The sequence below is a fragment of the Trifolium pratense genome, linkage group LG4 (assembly GCF_020283565.1).
Source record: "Trifolium pratense cultivar HEN17-A07 linkage group LG4, ARS_RC_1.1, whole genome shotgun sequence".
NCBI lineage: Eukaryota > Viridiplantae > Streptophyta > Magnoliopsida > Fabales > Fabaceae > Trifolium > Trifolium pratense.
The window spans coordinates 52,535,550-52,557,459 of record NC_060062.1 but is presented as its reverse complement, the minus strand read 5'-3'; the positions used below and the strand labels follow the sequence as shown (position 1 = coordinate 52,557,459).

Here is a 21,910-nt window from a genome sequence, read left to right as displayed (position 1 = left end):
AGATCCAATGAGAAGATCCAACGTTTGATTCAATCCCTCTCTTTTTCTCTCTTTAATTGAATGGATTGAATTGATTTGAATTGAATTTCTTCGTAGAAATATTTAAACTTTTGAAAATTTCAATTTATAGAAACCAAAGTTTTGCAATATAGAAACAAAAATGCAACTGATGTGTTTAGTTACAACAATGAAGGTGTTAATGATAATTACCTTATGTTTGAGCCTTAATGAGTATACAAACCTTTAGCCAATGTTCCAATGTTGATTTTAAGCCACCAATTCAAGGAAAAACGCAAAATTTTGAACGAGAGTTTTTGATTGAAAATTCCGGTTTCTATAAACCGAATTTTTGCAAACCAAAAGTCAAGGGTAAAACGGGATTATTGGAGGTATAAAAGAAACGTGGGGAGTCGGAAGAGAAATTTTCTATATTTTATCTGATTGAATCCGTTAAACTATGATTCAGAGCTTACAACGATTCGATATCTGATCCAATTTTTCAAACATTATGACAATTATGTTCATTAGCCAAATTAAATTGATATGTTTCATATAAGGTTCATAATTGTGATGAAAAATATTACGTAGATATTAATAAATATTATTTCTATTTTTTGGATGTATTTTTTTTGTTAAGTAGTCTAATGACTAAAAATTTCACCCTCAAGGTAGATAAGTGGGATGACCAGGATTCAAACTCCAGTCACTTGCACAACAATGTCCTACCAACCGAGTTGAATTTTTGAGTGTAATGATATTATTGATTTTTTTTGGGTAAGAATTATATTATTGATTTATTCCTATAAAACAACTTTATTTCTTTTTTGGTTTACAATGAGCAGATGATCGAATCGAGGACCTACAACATACTATCCAAACCCCTCACCATTAGATTAATCCTAATGGCTTTCTTATAAAACAATTTAAAATATAAAAATTGAAATCTAATAAAACATAGATATAGGATATATATGTATATATATATATAGAATGATAAGATATACTCCTAAATCTTGTCATTCATGATTCAAAGTTAAACTTGGCAGCAAATAAAAATTCATAGTTAAAAACAAAAATGTTACATACTTAAACTTAAAAATGTAGTAAATAAAAAACAGTATCATGTTAATTACACTACTTTCTTTTTCTGATAAGACTAAATTAATATTATTATTATTTAGCAATAAATCATACAAAAACATGGTGAATAATGTATAGAGATATAAAAGTATTGATTTTTATATATTAACAAGTTTTAGTTTTTGGTCAACCAAATCAATACTTGTAAATAAAGTATAAGAAATTTAATAAAAAGTAAAAAAGTAAAAGAAAAAAAATACACATATTCAATTCAAATTAATATCTCAGTCAATTTAGTAAATAAAAAGGAAAAAAGTAAAAGAAAAAAATACAACATATTCAATTCAAATTACTATCTTAGTCAAAAAACAAAATTGAGATTAATATCATCAACATGTATTTGGTACAAATACTTGACCAAATACACACTACACTTTTTTTGTCAATAAATACATACACTTTTTATTTTTGATTTTTTGTCACACTTTTTATTTAATTTTATATAAAGTACTTTTTATACTCCTATATAAATAACCCAACACAGTGAAAATATATCATTCCACCTCTAAGCAAAAGACACTCATTTTTCTTCCTAAGTTTCTAAGCAAAAAACCAACGGTATAGTATAGTACTAGTAAATAACTATAAATATTTTTGTCAAAAAATATATATAAATATTTTATATATTTTCATATTTTTTATATATAAAAAAACCAAATATCCCAAATCCCAATCGCTTTCCATCCATTTTATTTTCTCTCACTAATCCCCTCAAAATTTCATTCATTTTTCTTTTCCTTCCATTTTCCTCCTCCGTTTCATTTCATTCTCAGCGGAAAATAAAAAGGAAAGAAAATTTCACCATCATCGTCATCAATTCAATTCATCATCATCATCGACATCAATTCAATCTTTAGTCATCAATGGATCTCAGGTTATTCCTGACCGTACAATGATTCTCAAGGTTCAATTTCACGATGGGATTAAAATCCGTCGGTAAAATTCCTCACAATCGTGTAGCATAGTATTGCCAAAAATTTGGGGTTAGTTTTTTTGTTGCTGTATTTTTTTGTTTAATTTATCATTATCTTGTGAGTTATAGTAATGGTGGAAGTGGAATTTGAATTGGAATAGGAAAAAAAGAATTTTTTTTTTGAGTTGGAATTGAAAATTAGGGTCTGGTTGGGTGATGGATGAGGTTAGAGTTGGTGTTAGTAGTTGTAGTAGTGAAGCAGAGCAGACTCAGTCAAGAGATACAGTTGAGGAGACGGCGGCTTCTTCGTCTTCTGGATGGCATCCTAGGGAGCTTGCTTTTGTTGCTTTTGTGCCGAGGGATAAAGAAGAACAACAAGAAGATGAACGTGTTAATGCTGCTGGGAAGTTCTTGAAATACCGTGCATTTGTTAGGAGACCTGTAAGTTTGTTTTTTTTTTTTTTATGATTTTGGGTTTATTTATTTTGTCATTGTTGTTATTGCATTATTGTGTGATTATGAATTTGAATTTGAATTAGTTTGTGTGTTTTGTGAAGGAATTGTTGCTTTGATTAAAAAGGTGGGTTCTTTTTTTTTAGTGAGAAATTGTTTTTTTTTTTTTTTGTCTGGGTGAATTTAGAGTTGTCTTGGAGGTAATCTTGTTCGAGGAGTTTGTCAGAGAGAGTTCTTTGAACAAATTGGTTTGTGTCTGAGGTGAAGGAATTGTTGCTTTGACAGATTTTGACTTAAAGGTGGGTTTTTTTATTTGAGTGAGAAAGTGATGGTTTTTTTTGTGTTGGTGAATTTAGAGTGAGATTTATTTGTCCGCCTTCGTTAGATTTGTATTCGTAACGCCAAGTATTCATCTTTTATTTTTGAGTGAATAAGTGATGGGTTTTTGTGTTGGTGAATTTAGATTTAGAGTTCTCTTGGAGGTAAAATCTTGTTTGAGGAGTTAGTCGGAGAGAGTTCTTAGAACCGATAGTGTCAATGTTAGATGGCCTATAATATAAAAGTACAAACCCCTATCTTTGGAATTAGTAATCCAAATATTGAGTAAAAACTCTTATCAATGGATATCTATCATTCCTAGGTTGATAGTAAGATCCATAAAGCACTTTGTCGGTGGCCCCTTCGTCAACGCATTTTTCCATTAATGTCATAAAGGAGCATTTGATGCGGTTATCAATTTGTGCGTCAATTAACTGTTCAGTTTCTCCTTCACGTTGTTCCGGTTTATTAGAGTTTGTTGTCTTATCTGGTTGGATTGGGTTAGATGCTAATGGCCAATTTGTCGTTTAATGTTATCATTCCTCACATTGGAGGTATCCGAACGATCATGTAAGGTATGGGTGGTTAAGAGATGCTTACCTAAAGTAGGGTAATAAAACAAAAAGAGGTAGCGAATGGAAGGTCATATTGTTAGTAGTATAGTAGTACCTGAGTCAATAGTCGCATGAGGAAGCACACGAGTCTGACATTTAGGAAAACCATATGGAACTTGTGATGGCGGCCGAGGGAGGGTATGTCTAGTATTTGATCAAATTGGAGGAATCACCTTGTGAGGTCGTCAGAGACTATCCCGATCTCAATGAAGGCATTATCGAGTTCAGTCGTAGTGAAGACATTATGATAGCATAGTTTTGCAGATCGGAAGCCTTACTACCAGCTTGAAATAAGATGACTATTAATGAAATGGTGATTATGTGTAGGACCCATGTCAATATATTGACCCAACTACTTCTATACTTGTCTAAAACAAAATCTCTTTCTATCTGCGGTAACTAATAATCGTTATAAAAGGGCAATTTACATAAATTACATTGTTTCCAATGTGGGACTATACGCCACTAAAATCCTGTGTGAGGTGGTCCTGGATTTCTTACATTTTATTTTCAAATGCAATTTTAAAACAAAACATATTTGGAATCTGCAAAGGAAAATGCATTTGTACCCATCCCTTTTCTACCAATCATTCTTATAATGAATTGACACCTTCTTCCTAGTCTTGCTGGAAAGTTTTCTGGTCTCATTAATGTGACTGTTTCAAGCTTAGAGTACCTAAAAGTTTCAACTGATGCTCAACTTCTAATTTGCAGTTAGTGGGAAGATTGACAAAGGAAATAGTTGAAACATACCGAATATGCAATCCACAGTTTAAATATTCTGAAGATCTAAATCCAAAGAGATTTTTGACCAGCCCATCTACTGGAGTGCTTAATGATGGCTATGATAATGCAAACTCGGATCTTATTCTGACAGTGAATTTGATCTTGATCCATGTAGAGAAAAGTAGAAGGTTCGTCATACAAATTTTGTTCCTTCATTCTATGCAATAATTATATATGTTCGGTAATGAATACCAAAAACAATACTTGTTGATTTTGTGTGGATACCAAAGATACCACATTAGCCATCTGGCAAAATCACTATGTCTTCATATAATTTGCATTCTGATATGGTGTAGATATATTGTCAAAGATCTCCTTGGCCATGGGACATTTGGACAAGTGGCCAAATGCTGGGATTCAGATACCAACAGTTTTGTTGCTGTCAAGATCATTAAAAATCAACCTGCATACTATCAACAGGCTCTGGTTGAAGTAACTATTTTAACAACGGTAACCGGTTTTTGTTATTATTAATAGAATTGTCATTTTTAAGATGCTATTCATTTTCTTGGAAGCGCAACCATTGGGAAGATGCTCAGACACTCTTTTTTCTTTCTTTCTGTAGTTAAATAAGAAGTACGATCCTGAGGATAAGAATCACATTGTTCGTATATATGATTATTTTGTATATCAAAGACATTTGTGCATATGCTTTGAACTGCTGGACACAAATTTGTAAGTTGCTAACTTCTTTGCTGTTTGATATTTGTCTGGCTTTCATCATTGAGAATGTATCATAACTTGGGTGATGTTCAAGTTCAATTGAACTAAAAAACATGGATGAATTACGCAATGTTGCTGTCCTAGATTTGTTGTTTCCCTCCCTCCCTCTTGCATATTTTGGTATTGACATTATGTAGTATACAGGTATGAGCTTATCAAAATGAATCATTTTAGGGGATTGTCAATTGGTATTGTTCAGCTGTTCTCTAAGCAGGTATGTCAATTCTGTGTGGTCTTTTCTATTTAGTCCTTTTTGTTGGTTTTGATATCTTATCATAATCTATTTTCTTAATATTATGTCTTAAGATTTTATGTGGACTGGCTCTATTAAAAGATGCTGGCATTATTCATTGTGATCTGAAGCCAGAAAACATTCTTTTATGTACGAGGTTGGTTTCTTACATGAAGATGCTCATAAAGAACTGTATGCTGCAGCTAGTATTTCCGTTAACTTTTCATGTATGCTGCAGCTATTTCATCTTGAGATTTTATGTAACCTTGTTTTGTGCACAGCTCTGTGAAGCAGGCAGAAATAAAGATTATTGACTTTGGATCAGCATGCATGGAAAACCGCACTGTTTATTCCTATATTCAGGTATATATTCACTGTCGAAAAAAGGCTTTTATGATAAATCCTGTTGTAATTTTAATTATCTGGTACTTAAATTACATGTCTTACCTGTTTCCATTGCAGAGTCGATACTATAGATCTCCTGAGGTTCTTCTTGGATATCAGTATCCTAACCTATTAAGTTAGTAGCTGATAGCCTGATACTTTGCAGGCTTTTTATTTTTCTAGTTCCTTTTCATTGCTTTATTTTCTTGCCTGATCATCTTTCTACATTACAAGCTGCATGAAGTTGGCATAGTTTTCTCAGCTACTCTTAAAATAAAGATTGTGCTACAGCATGTAAAGCCATAGTTTGTGTTTATGTTGATGATATCAGGCCAAAGCATGAATAATTTTGTAAAAGCTTCATCTAGTAATGACAATTAAAGCTTCTACATTTACTTTTAACTTGCTATTTTACTTCTATGACGTAATTATGGAGCATCATTAAAGAATTTTTTTCTCCAATTTGGAGCTATTAGTAATAGCCATCACGTCGGGCCATGTTTCCCTTTCTTTTGTTCAGGGGTGGGGAATGAATTAGTTGATTTATCAAAGCCTTATCTTTCTTTTGTACTCTTCAATGCTTCAGTATTACTAATACTTCATGTGGGACAAGTTTGTTTGTTATGCTCACATTGCAACATGATATACATTATCCTCATACTCTGTATGATACAAAGAAATAACTAAAGCATACATAGAGATGCTAGATTTACGTAGCAGCATGCCCTCATCTATATTGATGGCACACATAACATTCTTGATATATATATTCTTTGGAGGACATGTTATCTCTTTTTTAATAACTATTTTTCAGGTTATTTTCGTGTACTCTTTGCTTCATATTGGCCCTTAACCCATTATTAGATACACAACAGCTATTGATATGTGGTCCTTTGGGTGCATAGTGGCAGAATTGTTTCTTGGATTACCATTATTCCCTGGGGCTTCAGAGTTTGATCTTTTGAGAAGGATGATTGAAATAATTGGGTAAGCTACTATCTCTCGAGGAAAAACATTTTATATACCAAAAGTGTGACATCACCTTGAAGATATTTTAGCATTGTCTATCTAAATTATATTTTATATTTCAGCCAGATGAAAAATGGTCAAATGAACGTAAATTCAAGTTTCATTTTTATTTAAAGAAGTTTAAGTTTATCTTGCAAAGTGAGGGTTGCCCTCACCGTCTTAGGTTTTGGGTTGGGACTAAACCTCACAAAATCGACCTGTAAAGTGAGAGTTGCTCGCGACTTATTATGTGGGACTCTCAACCTCCCAATAGTGAACATTGAAGCGCGATCTAGGTGGCCCGATAACAGGTCAACCAATGAATCTAGGAGATCACCTTACAAGCCGGATTATAGGAATCTAAATTCTAAACTGAGCCGCCTTTTGCTTTTGTTAAGCATGTATAGCCTCAACATCTATTGTGATGGGAAGAAGAGAATTCCATTATGAAGTATAAAATTGAGTCAAATTATCTTTTCCTCAATAAAGTGATTTATGTAAATTGCGAAGCTCTTTCCTTGTAATCATAGTGTGAAGTGTTATCCTCAACTTCCATCTCCACAGTATGGCACACTTGGTGATCATCCATTGAGCCTTTTTCTATGCCTATTAAGAAGTTCCAAATTAGACATTAGACACTGGAAAACTCTCTCGTGGTCGTGCAGCTGGTTCTCACTTCCTCTAGCTCACCAGTCTTTTCGCCTCCCCCAAACAGAATTGTTTGATAGCTATTAGATTTTGAATATGAAACAAACATATTTGATCTAGTTCTTGTCTGCAAATTAGTTGCCATCGTATATCTTTTACTATTTTGAATGACGCTAAATATGTTGCGAATATATATTGTAGAGGACAACCACCTGATTATGTACTACGGGACGCCAAAAACACTAGTAAATTCTTTAAGTGTATTGGGAGTCTCCAAAACATAGAAATCAGTGAGGGTTCCAAAAATGGACGTGTTTATCAAGCATTGACAGAGGAAGAATATGAAGCTGTAAGTATCATAATATTTTGTCGTTATAGTTTTTTTTATTTTAAATATTAAATGAGAACAGTATCATTTCTGGTTCCTGTTCAGAGAGATTTGAAGAAGCCTTCAATTGGAAAAGAATATTTTAATAATATGAATCTTGAAGCAATAGTTACAAACTACCCCTACAGGAAAAACCTACCTAAGGAAGATATTGCCAAAGGTTAGCTTCCTTCTCCTCAACATGGTTTTGCTATTTTGTTTGCATGGTTGCATTGCATGTTTCATTCCATATTCAATTCAAGTGACGCTGCTAAATGCTATTTGAATTGCACTTGTGTTATAGAAAAGCAAACAAGACTAGCTCTTATTGACTTTTTGAGAGGGCTCGTTGAATTTGACCCTGCAAAACGCTGGTCACCATTCCAGGTAGTTGGCTGTCTTGTTTTATTTGACTCATCTTTCAAAATAAATTGTCTTGTGTTCATACAAAGTTGAAGGTATAAGTGCTCAGTTGTTATTTGTTTTCCTGCAGGCTTCAAAACACCCTTTTATAACCGGGGAACCTTTTACTCACCCTTACAGACCTTCCCCCGAGACCCCTTACATTGTAAGTAAATCTCATATAGTTTTGTACGTAGCTTAAACTATTTATTCGGTACATACTGTCCTTTAAATGTTATTGGAAAATGCTTCACTGCTTTTGCAAAAGTAATATTTTGGTTGCATGTTTCAGATGTATATGATTTGTTATTGTTCCTACCTAATCTGCTTTTGAATAATTTTGTGTATCTTGTCTGTGTAAGAAAGATGTATATGTGTGTCTAGGTTTAGTGGGAATGTTTAGGTTCAATATATCACGTAAATATGATAGTTAGGAAAATTGTATTTCTGTATTCATTATTATATTTTTAAATACCAAAATCCATCAGCACCTGCTTCTTTTGTTCTCTTGTTATTTAGATATTCCTATAATTTAATCTAATCAGTCTATTTTATTAGGATGCTGTTTTTTTGCCATTGCATTAAGTTATTTGATCAATCAATGGATTCTATTCCCTTCATGATCTAATGTTCATCTAATTTTTCTGCGACTTTTTAGCCAGTAGTTCAAAACATCAAGGTTGATAATCATCCAGGTGGAGGACACTGGTTTGCTGCTGGTCTATCACCGAATGTGAGTCTTCTATGACTGTAACTCTTACTGCCTTCGTCTCAAGTATAGGGGACTTTTTAGCTTACAAAAGACAGGAAAACATATTTAAAAGACTTCATAGATAAAATAATCTTTGTACATAAGACGGGCACTGGAAATGCACATCATGCATATATCACAAGGCAACCTAACCTTGTTAGTAGTTCAAATCTTAAACTTGTGTTGGTATTTCTTATATTGTGGGTTTGCAAGTGAGTGACTTGCCTCAGGAAGGATGTTAGATTCCTTAGCTGAAATTTTAACCTGGGATCAGATTAGAAAATAGAGGGATATCTAACAAGCTCATTTTGTATTCAACTTACAGAAACATTATACTCAATATCAACCAACTAGATTTCATTACATATCACCATGGATATTTGCCTGACAATGAATTACTCGACACATAGAAGTATGCCTTTAATAACTCTAATGTTAATACAATCTCATTTTGCTGAATGCCGATTTTGGTAATTGTTATTAAACCATCCCTAAATTCCAACGAAAGCTCCTCTGTAATTTTCTATCATGCTACTACATAAATCAGAATATATGTATATTGGTAGTTTTTTATTTATTTTTTATATAAGCATGTCGATTGGTGGGTACCTTATATATACTGGTAGACCGAATTGTCCAAGGCTAACATAGAGTCACCCGAAGAGGGAAACTAGAGAAGGGGAGAGAGGAAAAGAGTTGAGTTTTATATATATATATATATATATATATGGTGAAGGATAGAATGAATAATGGGGGAATTAGTGAGTTGGTTGTGGGCAGAGAGCATTTTGTTTCTACGAAGGAGCTTAGCTCTGGGCAGTAGGAATAGCGATTCCTCTGTAATTTCTTCATTTCAGTAATATTTCACACTTCTTTCAGTACTGAGTTGTTCGTTCTTCCATTAATTTTCGTTGCTACTTCTGGGTTCCTATGATATATAATTTTCAGTTTTGAAATAATTGGTACCCAGTTTTTTCTAGTTGAATATATTTTGTTCCTGCAGGTTGCAGGCAAAAACAGAGCTTCCCTCTATAGCAGTCCGCATTTTCAGATGGCGCAACATCCACCTGCTAATAGTTATGGCAGTGTAGGAAGCCATGGGAGCTATAATGATGGTGCTGGGCTTGGAAGCAGCTATGGAAGTTATGGAGAGAGCAGTAACATGTTTGCTTACTATTCACCTATCGCTCCATCTGGTATGAACATGCACAATCAGGGTAGTATGTCAATGCTTGGCAATAGTCCTGATGCTCGGAGAAGAATTAAGTACCAACCTGGGAATGGACTGGGTGTAAGTCCATCTGGTGGAAATTTCGCTCCCTTGCCTCTTGGTGCCAGCCCATCTCAATTTACTCCACCAAGTTCCTATAGTCAGATTCCAGTTGGTTCCCCAGGTCATTTTGGACCTACATCTCCTGCAAGAGGAGCTTCTCATGGATCACCTTTAGGCAAGACTGCTGCAGCCAGCCAGTTTAATAGAAGAAAAAATTGGGGACATTCTGGAAGTCCTCAAACCCAAGAAACAGCATTTTCTTCACATTGGCATGGTCAATATCCTGATAGCACAAGCCAAGCAGAGGGAACATCACAAGCTCCTGGCAGTTCACCATCATATATACAATCAAATATTAATCCTGGGAACTGGAAGCAGCGCGGAAGTGGAGGGGTTTCTGCTAATCAGAAGATTCCATCCATGGTTATGCCTGGTTCTAATATGAACTCACAGTCGACGGAATTGACTCATGACAATGTGGAGACCGGTTTTTCATTGCCTGATCCTGGAGATTGGGATCCTAATTATAGGTACGCAATTGGCTCCCAAACAGCACTTTTGTAATTGATTATGCTGGTAATGTTATTTTTAATTGAAAAAGGAATGAGGAGGTGATTAATATAAGATTGCTTGAATCAGAGAGATCCCCTAACAAAACCAAAGGACAAGCAGAATGAATCAAAAAAGAGGTTAAGATTTAAAAAACTGTGAAATAGAGTTGATAATAAAATAACTTTCCCTAGAACGAATTGATTGAAACCAAAATCCATATGCGGAGGAATTCAAGTAAGTATTCAACTAATTTTGGTCCATGATAGTTGTCAAAACAGACTCAAAAACGGGATTGAATCTTTTAGTTCTCATTGTTTTGTTTGTCTGAAATTTTCCCGAAGTTATATTAACATATTTGATATTAATTTTCTTTATGATGATTTTTATTTCATTCCAGTGATGAACTACTTCTGCAAGAGGGCGGTTCAGATGAAAGCTCTTTGTCAACTGAGTTTGGCAGAAGTATGAATCTTGGTTCCATAGAACCGTGGTCTGGATTTGGAAGGTACGACCATCTCTCCAACTCAAGCTCTCCAATAACCATGCATAGGTGGGTTGTCTGCTGAGGATTTTTTGTTTTATTTTTGCATGTAGTTTTACTTTATTCTTGCTTCTTGTGACATCCCATGTGCATGCTTGCGCTTCTCTTGGCTGCAGCCTGGGTTGATATGCTGATAATTTTCCCATGAATTGGACTCCTTAATACATAACTAGTTTTTAAATTTGGGAAAAAGAAAATTGATTTCCTTGTATTAGCATCATAAAACTTGTGAATGTATTTTCCTTCTGGCAAATGCTAATGAGTGCCCTTGGCGCATTGTTAAGGAAATAAATATAGAAATTTTGTGTTGGAAAATGGTGTATTGAACGTTTTAGAAGTTTAAGAATTGTTTTCAATACAAAATTTCTACTTGATTTTTTTAACTAGTGCCCTTAGGGCACATGTTAGCATGAACCTTTCCTTATTTATTAAAACAGACTTATATGTCGTAGAACTAGGAAAATAAAATTTCATGGAATATTTCCCTTCCCTTATATTTGCTCTCGTTAAATTCTGAATGTCTTTATTTTAGTATCATTGATCCCTTATTCTGTCTTTTACTGTGTGCTGCAGATTAAATGGACCTGGTCAAACATTTTCTACTGTAGAGATGGGTAGCCCCCCAACACATGATTTCCAAGCAGCATATATACACTCTATGTCAAAGCCTTTTCATCTCATGCCTCATATTTCACAAAATTCTCCAAGCCGTTTTGGACACCAATCTGTTCAAAGATTTACACATGGTAGACCCCCTCAGGGTAGTGACTGGAATCAAATTAAGATTCAGGCTCCTTCTGGTTTCAGCAACGTGGGTCCGCGTTCTCCCAGGAATGCCTCATTCACTGGCAATATGCCATGGGGTATGTATTACTTGCCACATTGTTTCATCCATCCTCTATGTTTTCTTTTTTTAATTCTGTTATTTTGTTTTCATTTTATTATTACATTGAAAATTCCATTGATATTACTCCAAGCATTAGGAATCACTTCAGTACCCCCAAGTTTTTTTTTCTTTCTGATACCTGTACCCTGATTAGTTGGGCAACCTGGTTATTTAGAGCTCTTGACAGTGGGTTCCATTGAAGGGTTGGATCCATTACAGATTTAATATAGACAACCTTACCTTGCATTTGAGAGGTTTATACGCAACCTGAACCCCTGATCTGTCAACACGGAGCAACTCCAAGGCTCCCCTTAGCCTGTACCCTGATAGTGTTTGATTATAGGGAACAATGAGAACATTAATTACAATTACTAAATTAAAATCTGCATTTTATATTACATCATTAATTTTAAATTGCACAGAATATTCTCACATATTGAATCAAAGATCATGTAAGATTTGTAATTAATGATGTAATATGAAGTGTTAAGTTTAATTTAATATTGTAATAAATATTATCATTTGTCAGTGTAATCAAGAGATCTCGCATGATATGATATGCTCCTGTGTATCATATTATCATATTATCTAATAATATTATCTAATATCAATATCTAATTAATGATGATTGCAAAAATTAATGTATAAATATAGGATCTTGCTAACATGTGCCGTAAGGGCACATGTTAAGAATCCAAAAGTAGAAACATTCTCTTAAATTTTGTGTAATTAATTTGTGATCAAATTTAAAAAGTGAATTAGATGCATGATTTATGATAAAACATTTCCTTTTTTGTATCACTAATATGTGCTTAGGGCATATGTTAGCTTTTCCAATAAATATAATATGTATCTATGAATATAACTTGGCTGGTATATATTGCAGGGCGACGAATGAATCCTCCTACTTCAAGCATTCCTCCTATCTCAAACATACCACCGACATCCCGTTCAAGAAAAGACTATGCAAGGATAGACTAGCACTGGTCCTGATTTGGTGAACCAGCTTGGCTTCTTTTTTTATTAATTATTATTACTATTATTTTGGTTCATGACAAGGGAGGGTGCTTTGTAGAAGGGGGGAGAAAGAGAGTTGTATTGGGGAGAGGGCGGAGGCCAGTAGCGATGGTTGCCTTACAAACCTTTCTGTCTTTGATCATTTGTTGTGCTTGTGCTTGAAAAATAATTAATTTATGGTTATAGTTTGCATTTCATTGATCATTTACCGGGTTCTGGAATCTAGTAATTCAAAGGCACTAAATGGGGATGTCCTAAGAAATCTTAGGAGTTGGTCGCATCGCATGCATATTTTTCTAATATTCAATGTCATTTTATTTACCTTTTATTGTATCATTAGAGCCCTTGGAGGCTTCTAAAATGCTCTCTTCTGCCTATTTTGTACTCTTAAGATAGGGACCCATATAATGTGGTTGCCCTTTCATGAGATCCTTCACATATGAATGATTATACATCTGATTTATTTGGTATGCTAGATAGCTAGCTGCCTTGAATATGATTTTGCCTAGGTTTGTGATTGTGATATTGTCTCCAGTGACATGGCCAGAATTTGAAGGACACTGTCTCAAGTTAGGATCATTTTTATGTTGATCTAAGTTTATACCATGTCAAGAAAAATGGGGTTTTTTTTAGTTTGTGTTCTAGACCCCTATTGTGGGTGGGTGGAGTTGTGACATATATTTAGTTTTTGTTTTATTTAACCATTTTGGTTTATTTAAAATCTTGATATTAGTTGTATGAATTTATTACTGCATGCCATTTTATGCTAGTATTTAAAATCTTTTGATATTAGTTGTATGAATTTTAAATCATACAACTTATATTTGTGTCAATCTAATATTACTGCATTCCATTTTATGCTATTTTACTTGTATTTTATGTCAATCCAATATTTGCTTACACAGCTTGATTTTAATTATATTTGAATATTATTAGCTCTTTTGTTTAGTGTATGGTTGGAATTGGTTTTAAGAATGTAGCCGAATAAACTCAATCTGATTAGTCTTGTGAAATCATTAAAAAAAACTTAGCATTGTATAACCAAAAGTGTGGTTTAGTTAACAATGCATGTTTACTTTGGTTACCAGATTTTTGACAATAGGAAGATCAAAATTTGATCTCTACCAAAAAAACACTTAACAGTTCAAGGAGGATTTTTGTTTGACAATTCTATATTGTTGATTGGTTACATAACGAGTTCAAAGAATCAAATATGTGATTTCTCCGAGATCAATTCTTTCATGGGCACAACTCTAAATCAATTATATTTGGGCACACACATCAAAGAGAAAAAAATGGAGAATTGTGTAATAGAAACTTGATTCTCCAATTTTCATACATTGGTTGGTTTCTTCAGACGTTCTTGACGCTCGTGCTTTAAGATCATCTGTTAGGCTCGATTAATTTGACTCAATTTGTGCTGATTCAATATTTGCACCCATTTGGGTTGAATTGCACTTTATAGGGTCAGATTTTATGTCCCCCAGTTCTTATTTCTCTTGTACATTTTTTTTTCTTTTTTATTATATATTATTATGAGACTATGGTAGATGACGAAGGTCTTTGGGTGTATCTTAATTGATATTCCTATAGTTCCTTTGATACCCGCTATTCTCTTAACTTATAAAAAAAAACATATTAGAAATTTCATTTTAACTCAAAAATATATAATTTAGTAATTGGTAAAATATATTTTTACTTTTTTTTGAAAAAAATATTTTTTTAATTTAAGTAATTATACAAATTAGAAAATAATTATAATTAAAGAAATATAGTAAAGGAAAACCAAGAATTATAATTATAAAAATGTAAATAGAAAATTAACTAAAGAAATATATTTTTAAATTGAAAATTATGAGGGAATATTGTTTTCTTTGAAAATAAAAATAATTTAAAATATCTCATAATTATCATATGCAAACAATATATTTAAAATTCTCATATAGTAATATTTTTATGTATAATTTTTTTTAATGAAAAAGTAAAGGTTGTTTGACTATGCCTCTTTTCTTTGGTACAATGTTTCACTGTGCTTTACCTTTTTTTTTTTATATGTTGACAATTTTGACTATCCTTTCTTAATTCAATGATTCATTGAATTTGTAATTCATGATTATAAATTCGATAAATCCTAAAACCTTCCATTTTGTGACATAAGAAATTATAATATGATTGACCAACAATGAATTGGTCCAAGTAATATATGTCTTAGTCGCCTTAAGTATGTGGTTGGGGGTTCGATTTATGGCTCATGCGTATGGAGAAAATTCGGTTCGGAGACGAAACTCACCTTGTGTGTCCCACAGATTTCCAAACAGGTATTAGTCATTGTTAATGACGGTGAAAACTTCGTGTCAATATCATGATAACAATTTTTTATATTATATGTAACGTTTTATTGTGGCATGGAAACACTAAAACGCAGTGCACACTCCTTACATAAAATATAATAACCCAAAAAAAGAAGAAAAAATATATTAGCATAAATATCTACCCGATGAGATATGATTCAATGTATTTGTGTAAAAAACTTTTTTTATAACATATCTGTACAATTTTTTAAAAATAGAAAAAACATTAAAGTGAGATAATTATATGACGTGATTATTCATTATAAAACCCATAAGGTATTGGGAAAACAATGCAGAAAATCATGACTAGGAAGAAGGTGAAACTTGGCTTTATCTGTGATGATTCAGCAAGGAAGGCAACCTATAAGAAAAGAAAGAAGGGCATTATGAAGAAGGTGAGTGAACTCACCATTCTTTGTGGTATTCCAGCATGTGCCATAATTTCAAATCCTTTTGATTCTAAAACAGAGGTGTGGCCAGATATAGCAGAAGCCAAGCAGATTATTGAGAGGTATCAAAATTCATCTGTGATTGATGGGGCAAAAAATGTGAACCAAGAGAGCTTCCTTTTGCAGAGGATTACTAAAGCTAGGGAGCAACTTCGAAAGCAAAAACACGACAATCATGAGAAGGAGCTGACCGTTCGTATGATTGGGTACATGAAAAACAAACAGTTGCCTGATGATTTATCTGTTTCAGATTTGAAACAATTTGATAAGCTAATTGACAAAAATCTGAAAGACCTTGATAACAAAATTGTTGAGCTCAATTCATTTGATTAATGTTGTCTTAAATTTTATGTTGTTGAGCTATTGTTAGTTAGGTGTACCTGAATCAACTGATGAATTTGATTATATTATTGGCCTTGTCTATCAAAATCTTGCTTAAAAATTTGGTACTTCTAAGAAAATTGAATTCGTGCAACATTATTTTTTTCTATGAGATACGCATATATAGAAAAAATAATCTCCTCAATACAAGGAGTGTCAAGAGAGACAAAAAGTTACAATTCATGCAACATTATAATCGTGATTAAAACATAAACATGATACTAATTACCGTTTAGGGTAATTTTTTCTCTCAATCAAATACCCGAATTATTTTTTATAGAGAAATAACTGAATTATTAAAGTGAATATATATATATATATATATATATATATATATATATATATATGTATATGGGAAATGCTTGATTGCACGACGCATTCTGTCGTCTAAACGCACGACTTGATACTGCAGCGTTATTTTTTTATCTACTTGCCAACCATTTATCTACTTACCAACCAAAAAGACCATACATCCAACTATTTTTTTATATAAAGTTTGTTAAATTTGTGAGACTAAAATTTTGATGATAATGTACATATAGTAAAATTTATTTAAAATTAATTAAAATAAATTAATATAAAAAAATATTACTAATCTCAAGATTTCCTTATTCAAGATACAACTGATCTCAAAACTTCCTTGCTAAAATACTACTTATCCAAAAAAAAAAAAACTAAAAATATTGTAATTAAAATGTAATATTTTTAATCTTCATTGACCAGCATTATTGTTTTGACACATCTTTAATATTTGTAAATGTGTTTAATATGTGTCTAAAGAAAGTATATGCAAAGAAAAAAGTGTAGTGTCGGACAACGACCCAAAGAGTGTCGGAGTAACGGAAAAAAAATGATTTTTTTTACATCTGTCTAAACTATCCGACACGTGTCCTACATGAGTTGAGTCGGACACCGCGTCACGGCTAATCATAGAGGTGTCCGTGCATCACAGGACTTAAAATGTTTTTTTTTTTGTTATATTGGATTTAATAAAGATCAAACTTAAGACTTTATGTATACTACTTAAACTCATCACCATTAGACCAAACTTAATGACCTAATTGTAAAATGTTGTAACTTTTTTTTATAAAGTAGCCTAATGACTAAAAAATCTAGCTTAAAGATGAATAAGTAGAGTGTCCGAATTCGAATCCCGACTCTACATATAAAATGTGATGTTCCTGCCAACCGAGCTAAGCTCACGGGACAAACAACAAAGTACACAAATATAATTTAACCTTATGAATTATTTAGTTTTATTTTATTTTATTATAATTAATTCAAAAGAGGCATGGAGGGCCTTAATTAAGTAAGGAGGCTTGTAAATGAGAAAACTTAAGTGGCGCGCTCGTGCATTTAGACGAAGAAACTAGTCGTGCTATATAGCACTACTGTATATATATATATATATATATATATATATATATATATATATATATATATATATATATATATATATATATATATATATATATATATTTATGAAACTGAAGCATGAAAATTGTAATGTCCGTGGTATAATGTCTACTCTAAAAGGTGGAGGTCGTGTGTTCAAGTAGTTATAAAATGATGGTCGTTTTAAAGAATGTAATAAAATAATATACTAATGAAATTAAAGCGCAAATACGTAATTATACAAAAGTTTAGCAAAAAATAATAAGAAAGTATAAAAAGGAAATAGATGGACCGAGTGTAACATTCTGAGCCCCTTTTCTATGTATTTAGTAGGCAATTTCGGTTGTCACCTTACGTTCTTCTCTACTCCCCTCAATAGTAGAGTTATATACGTAGAAAATGGGCTCTGGGCTGTTACAGAAAAAGGTGCAACATGTACTTTATCTCCAAGGTACATGGCTCAATTCTCAGGGAAGACAAAAACTCCGCTAGAGAGGGGGTGGAGAAGATCGTGAGGTGGCAGTGTCGGGACCACCTAAGTTGGGGCTTGAGCAGTTACACCGAATCACATTTGGGTTGCTCTGTTTGAGGAGATGGAGGATCTTTGGCGTAGGTGCAAAGTATCAGGTGTGCAAGTGCACACCCTTACTTGTAGATGGGTCTGCCCATGTTGATTGGACCTACAGTCTCATCATTAACTATAACCGAGTAGTCAATAGTGTCCACACACATCATAACCCACTTCACTCATTGCGATGAGAACCCCATCTTAATCACTACGATCGTAAGTCTTACTAATATCCAACTTGAGAGCTATACTTCACCCATTATTCCCCAAGTTTTGGATTTCATTAAATGTAAAATCTTAATCACAGTCATAGCATTATTAAGTAGAATTAAAAATAAAACGTGCCCTATGAGCTTAACTTAATGTTTTCTCTTCGGGCCCCCCGTGTTTCTTTTATACTCCCAAATATTCCAATTTTGTCCTTGATAAAAAGTTCGGTTCGCAGAAATCGAATTTTTTATAGTACAAATTCAGAGTAAAATTCGGTTTTTATAAATTAAAATTCTTTTTCAAGGCAAAAAAAAAACTTCGGTTTCTATAAACCGAAGTTTTTTGCAAGGGCAAAATTGGAAATTTAGGGGATATAAAAGAAACACGGGGGGCCCGAAGAGAAAACATCGCTTAACTTAGCTGGTAGAGACATCGCATTATTGGCATTATATATGCATGAGCCGATGTTGGAACCCCAGACACTCTACTTATTCACCTTTAAGGTGAAATTTATAGTCACTAGGCTACTTGACCAAATAAATAAATAAATAAATAAATGTACATTGATATTTTTTTTGGTGCCTACAAATGTTATTGAAAAATAGAAAATAAAATATATTCATAATAAATGTGAAAACAATAAAAATATTTAATTATTTAATTTATTGAAATAAGTTGTGATAAAATTAAATTATACATAAATTTTTATACTTAAATAATATAACAAAAAATTAAATTAATCTGAAAATGCTGTGATAAATTTGGGGGAAAATGTCCAAGTAGCGTATATAGTTTGTTGAAATATATTTATGATAGATAGAAAGAATAAGATATCTTTTTTAATAAATGTAGAAGATAATCAATAACAAATATTTGTTGATATTTATACTAAAATAACTTTGAGAATAAAAAATATGATTCGGTTGGTTGATTTTATCTCTATAATCTAGGAATTAAATTGTAGATTAGGCTTGTTGAATTGTTGGTTTTTATCTCTATGATGAACATAAGCAATTATAAATTTAAGATCAATTCAAAAAGATAAATTTTAAAAAGATAAGTAAAATACTTTAAAATGATAAATATGAAGGAAAAAAAGATAACCGAGGAAAAGATAACCTAGCAAGATTGGGTAAGTAAAATATAATATTAGAATTCCTAAAAATATATATATATATATATATATATATATATATAGAGGATGTATATTATAAGAATGACAAAGATATATGAGAATATGAGAATGAATTATGACCATTAGATTAACATGAAGGTGTAGGATTAAAAGACTACTGTAAGTGAGTCACGTGACTCGCTTTTCTCACAAACGAGCTTCTCTCTCTTCCTTCCTTCATCAAATTTCTCTCGATCTCTCTTTCTCAACGCGACGCCGCTGCTCGCCGCCACTCGCCGCCGATGGACCTCACAACGCCACACCCGTATCTCTCGTTTTGAACATCACCGCCTTCTTCTCTGTTCAATTTCATGAGTTTGGATCTTTTCTTCTTTTGAACATCAACGCCACACCAGGAACAAGGTTTTTTTTTGCTTCTCTTCTTTTTGATTTATTTTTGTTTTGTATCCTTCTTATACTTTGATTTTCTGTATAATTGGGTTTTTTAAAATCTGTGTCCCTCATACCTTGATTTTATGGTATTTAACCTTACAACTAACATAGAAGCTATTTGTTTTTTTTTAATGTGCTCTAGATGTTTGATAAAATGCTTATTTGAAACAATTTGTTCTTTAGGTACTGGTGTAGCAGTAGTTGAAGTGTAAATGAACTAGGCACTGCTACTGAACTAGGCACTGCTGAAATTGGCAAATGAACTAGGCACTGCTGTCCAAGACCAGTTAAATGAAATTGGTACTGGTGTCGAAGACTAGCGCGAAATTCTGTCGAAGACTAACTGAAATTGATGCTTAGTTTAATGTAGTTGTAATCTGCGACAAAGCTCACTGGTGCTTAGTTTGTATTCACTATGCTTACACATTGTAAATGAAAAAACTTGGCACTGCGTTGATTTTGTCGAAGATGTAGATTGTAAATGGGGGTTAGCTCTATTTGTAGAGTGATTCACATTGTAAATGGGAATTAGCTCTATCTTTGTACAAATTGTAATTATCATCTTATATTAAATGAAAAAGTTTGATTGAATTGCCTCAATACATCCCTATAAGATACGAGTTTTCTTCTTTGCTCATCAAAGGCAGGATCAGAAAGAAATCTGAATCTTCCTACGCATGGGACGTGCGTTATATGTCGTCGGGGGCGTTGGATGGATGTAAGTTGTAATCCATATCAGTAATATAGATCATTGCAAATAGATCATTTGTTACCATATCAGTATTATCAGTGTACCTTGTTAGTGTACCACAATTTGTACCACAATGTTATTGGTTCATGTTTCAATTTATTTGCAATTTCATTTTATTCTTTTATTATTGGTTCAATTGCAACTTTGTTTGATTATATGGAGAATCCACCAAACACACAGCAGGTGAGTTAAACATGCAGAGCCAAAATGCTAATAAGAGATTAGTCACATTAAGCTCCTCTTAAGATAACACCCTTGCTGATAGAAATAAGCTGTGGAAGAGTTCTCAGCATATTTCCTTGAGCCTAACAATTGATATGGTCATAACAGTGTGTTTTTAAGTGTCGAACAAATTCTGTTGCTTATTTCTAACATGAATTTGAAGATATCGCGCATAATTTAACATGAATTTGAATTATTGAATATATTGTTGGGCTTAATTCTTTTCAATTGTCAACCAATTTTTGCCCAAATTAAACACCAACTCTAACCCTTAATTGAATTAAACACAAACTAATAACATTATTATTCTCAAATTGAACACAGAGACTCGACTCAAATTGTATTAAACGCAAAGGGAGATTCACAACAAGAGGATTTGAGGGCAGAGAAATTCATGAGACGCAGAGAGAGATGCAGTGAGAAAGATGAGAGGGCTCATGAAATGAGAAGATGCGGTGAGAAAGATGAGACGATAGGGACGCGAAGGAAGTTTATGGGTCAGCGGAGGTTTCCCGGAACAGAGACGTCGGTGGAAGGCGGAGATGAGGAGAAGAGCGGCATAAGCAAAGAGACAACGGGTAAGAAGAGAAAGTGTTTTTACGTGAAGGAAGAATTTTGAGGAGAGAGAAAGTGAATAGTAATAATAATGACACGTCACAGTGGCACATGACTCATTTAAGTGGTATTCTAATCCTACTCCTTCATTTAAATCTAAGGGTTGTAATTCATTCTCATATTCTCATATATCTTTATCATTCTCATAATATACATCCTCTATATATATATATATATATATATATATATATATATATATATATTGGAGAATTTCTATAAATAAAAAACTAATATTTGAGAAGTTTTTTTTTCAAGTTAATATTAGAGAAACTTTAATTGAATGTCACCGAAACATTTTTTATTGAGAATGCACGAGAAAGCTTCGATGGAATCTCGTAATGTATATTATAGAGAATAGAAATTTTAACAATATTTTATAACAACTTTTTAAAA

At 32.8% G+C, this 21,910-nt stretch overlaps 2 protein-coding genes and 1 long non-coding RNA gene across 9 annotated transcripts; all 3 read left to right on the top strand.

The window, feature by feature from the left end:
- The first annotated feature begins 1,790 nt into the window (after positions 1-1,790).
- LOC123921027 (dual specificity protein kinase YAK1 homolog) lies at positions 1,791-13,212 on the top strand. 7 transcript variants are annotated; one of them, XM_045973404.1, is made up of 19 exons: positions 1,791-2,123; positions 2,215-2,494; positions 4,153-4,352; positions 4,521-4,674; positions 4,790-4,899; positions 5,092-5,161; positions 5,254-5,336; positions 5,461-5,542; positions 5,642-5,682; positions 6,428-6,550; positions 7,421-7,568; positions 7,653-7,767; positions 7,891-7,973; positions 8,080-8,154; positions 8,647-8,721; positions 9,743-10,542; positions 10,962-11,114; positions 11,679-11,968; positions 12,878-13,212. In XM_045973404.1, the coding sequence occupies exons 2-19, from the start codon at positions 2,270-2,272 to the stop codon at positions 12,970-12,972; spliced, it is 2,922 nt and encodes a 973-aa protein (XP_045829360.1). In that variant the 5' UTR covers positions 1,791-2,123; positions 2,215-2,269; the 3' UTR covers positions 12,973-13,212. The 7 variants fall into 7 exon arrangements, with proteins under 7 accessions (XP_045829360.1, XP_045829362.1, XP_045829359.1 ...); XM_045973406.1 differs by having other exon boundaries at positions 1,812-2,123; positions 10,962-11,069; XM_045973405.1 differs by having other exon boundaries at positions 1,867-2,123; positions 2,256-2,494; positions 10,962-11,069.
- Positions 13,213-15,661: 2,449 nt separating this feature from the next.
- LOC123921026 (agamous-like MADS-box protein AGL80) lies at positions 15,662-16,186 on the top strand. Its single transcript, XM_045973399.1, has one exon. It carries the CDS (start codon positions 15,662-15,664, stop codon positions 16,139-16,141), a length of 480 nt encoding a protein of 159 aa, XP_045829355.1. The 3' UTR covers positions 16,142-16,186.
- Positions 16,187-19,595: 3,409 nt separating this feature from the next.
- On the top strand, positions 19,596-21,624 carry LOC123921025. Its single transcript, XR_006813895.1, has 3 exons — positions 19,596-19,899; positions 20,113-20,647; positions 21,227-21,624. It is a non-coding gene; the product is annotated as an uncharacterized LOC123921025 (long non-coding RNA).
- The last annotated feature ends 286 nt before the right edge of the window (positions 21,625-21,910 follow it).